We start from the raw sequence: 1,910 nt of genomic DNA, 5'->3' as shown, positions 1-1,910 counted from the left end.
TTTGCAAGCTGGAAATAACCTTTCCAACCATCACTACTGCACTTGTATGGCAAAAAGCTTGAGAAACTCAGGTTAAAATGCACATACTGTATAGCTCAAAATGATGTTTGTTTATTTATGCAGTGCTAGAGATCAATAAAATGATGTTCTTACAATGTAATATTAACAAAGACTTCTGCCTCTTTCACATTTCCGTCTGCTCTTCATCCCCACCAGAAGAGAAGAGGAACATGAGGAAGTATAATCAGAGCAGTGTGTCTGAATTCATCCTCCTGGGGCTCCCCATCAGGCCAGAGGAGCAAGGCATGTTCTATGCCCTGTTCCTGGCCATGTACCTGACCACCGTGCTGGGGAACCTGCTCATTATCCTGTTTATCAGGCTGGACTCTCACCTCCACACCCCCATGTACTTCTTCCTCAGCCACTTGGCCTTCACTGACATCTCTTTCTCATCAGTCACAGCTCCAAAGATGCTCATGAATATGCTGACACACAGTAAATCCATATCCTATGCTGGGTGCATTTCCCAGGTGTTCTTTTTCTTAATGTTGGCAGATATTGACAGCTTCCTTCTCACCTCTATGGCTTATGACAGATATGTAGCTATCTGTCACCCTCTCCACTACAACAGAATCATGAATCCAACCCTCTGTTTTCTGCTAGTAATTGGGTCCTGGGTTTTATCTTCTGCAAATGCACTTGTGCACACCCTCCTTCTAGCCCATCTCTCTTTCTTTGTAGACAATACTCTGCACCACTTCTTCTGTGACCTCTCTGCCTTACTTAAACTGTCTAGCTTGGACACTACTCTCAATGAGTTGGTTATTCTCATTATAGGATCACTGGTCATTACACTGCCATTTATATGCATTCTGGTCTCTTATGGCCACATTGGGGTCACCATCCTAAAAATTCCTTCAATCAAGGGAATCTTCAAAGCCTTGTCCACATGTGGCTCTCACCTCTCTGTGGTTTGTCTGTACTATGGAGCAATTATTGGGCTCTACTTTATCCCCTCATCCAATGCCACTAATGACAAGGATGTCATTTTGGCTGCATTGTACAGTCTAGTCATACCCATGCTTAATCCCTTCATCTACAGTCTGAGGAATCGGGATATGAAGGGAGCTCTGGGAAATATCCTCAGTAGGACAGTTTCTATGTGATGGTCATTAACTGGGTATGAGACCTCTTAGCCCTTACATGCATTCTATCTTCTGTGAATTGCTGTTTCTCAGTGTTTCTTGTATTTCACCTCAGACATAGTTTTTCTATTTAATTTGTCTCATCAACATTGAGGGAAAGCTTTTTCTACATACCTCCCTCCATTTTTTCTTCCTGCATACTATTTTTGGCCTACAAACATTAAAAAAATATAGTTACTACTTTTCATTTTTATATGATAGTTTATAACTTTTGGTAGCTAGGTATTTTCCTTTCTCAGGACAGAAAAAATCAAAGGTATATTCAATTCTCTAATGCACTTCAAATTTATTTTTGTTAGTATCCTTAATTAAAAATCTAGGTTTACTTTTGTTTTTAATTTTTTGCATGTTAATTTTTATTATTTTTGTTTTATATTTGACAGAAAATGGTATATATATATACATATATGCTAGGTAGCATGTGATGTTACTATACATGCATATGGTATGCAATGTTCAAATTAGCAAAGTGTATCTGTTTCCTCAATCTTTATCACTTCTGTTTTGGAATTGTTTAGAATCCTTTTCTAGCTTTAAAAATGTATTATTTTATCATTAGCTTTAATCATTCTACTGTTGAATCAAACAGCAGAACATATTTATCCTGACTAAAATAGCCTTTCACACACTTTCTCCATCTATTTGTAGTTTCTTATCCATTTTCCAATACTTGTAGTTTCATTAGTGTTCGTGATAGCAAGTCAT

General features: G+C 38.0%; 1 protein-coding gene across 1 annotated transcript; it reads left to right on the top strand.

Annotated features, from left to right (window-relative positions):
- The first annotated feature begins 230 nt into the window (after positions 1-230).
- Positions 231-1,166, top strand: LOC109675207 (olfactory receptor 1J21-like). The gene has a single exon (XM_020151978.1). The coding sequence runs from the start codon at positions 231-233 to the stop codon at positions 1,164-1,166; it is 936 nt and encodes a 311-aa protein (XP_020007567.1).
- Positions 1,167-1,910: the final 744 nt, after the last annotated feature.

The sequence above is a fragment of the Castor canadensis genome, chromosome 13 (assembly GCF_047511655.1).
Source record: "Castor canadensis chromosome 13, mCasCan1.hap1v2, whole genome shotgun sequence".
NCBI classification, from domain to species: Eukaryota; Metazoa; Chordata; class Mammalia; order Rodentia; family Castoridae; genus Castor; species Castor canadensis.
The sequence above is the reverse complement of the archived record's forward strand: the minus strand, read 5'-3'. Positions and strand labels throughout refer to the sequence as shown.

Coding starts and splice junctions, on each gene's coding strand:
- LOC109675207 (XM_020151978.1), top strand. CDS start 231: ATGAGGAAGTATAATCAGAGCAGTGTGTCTGAATTCATCCTCCTGGGG.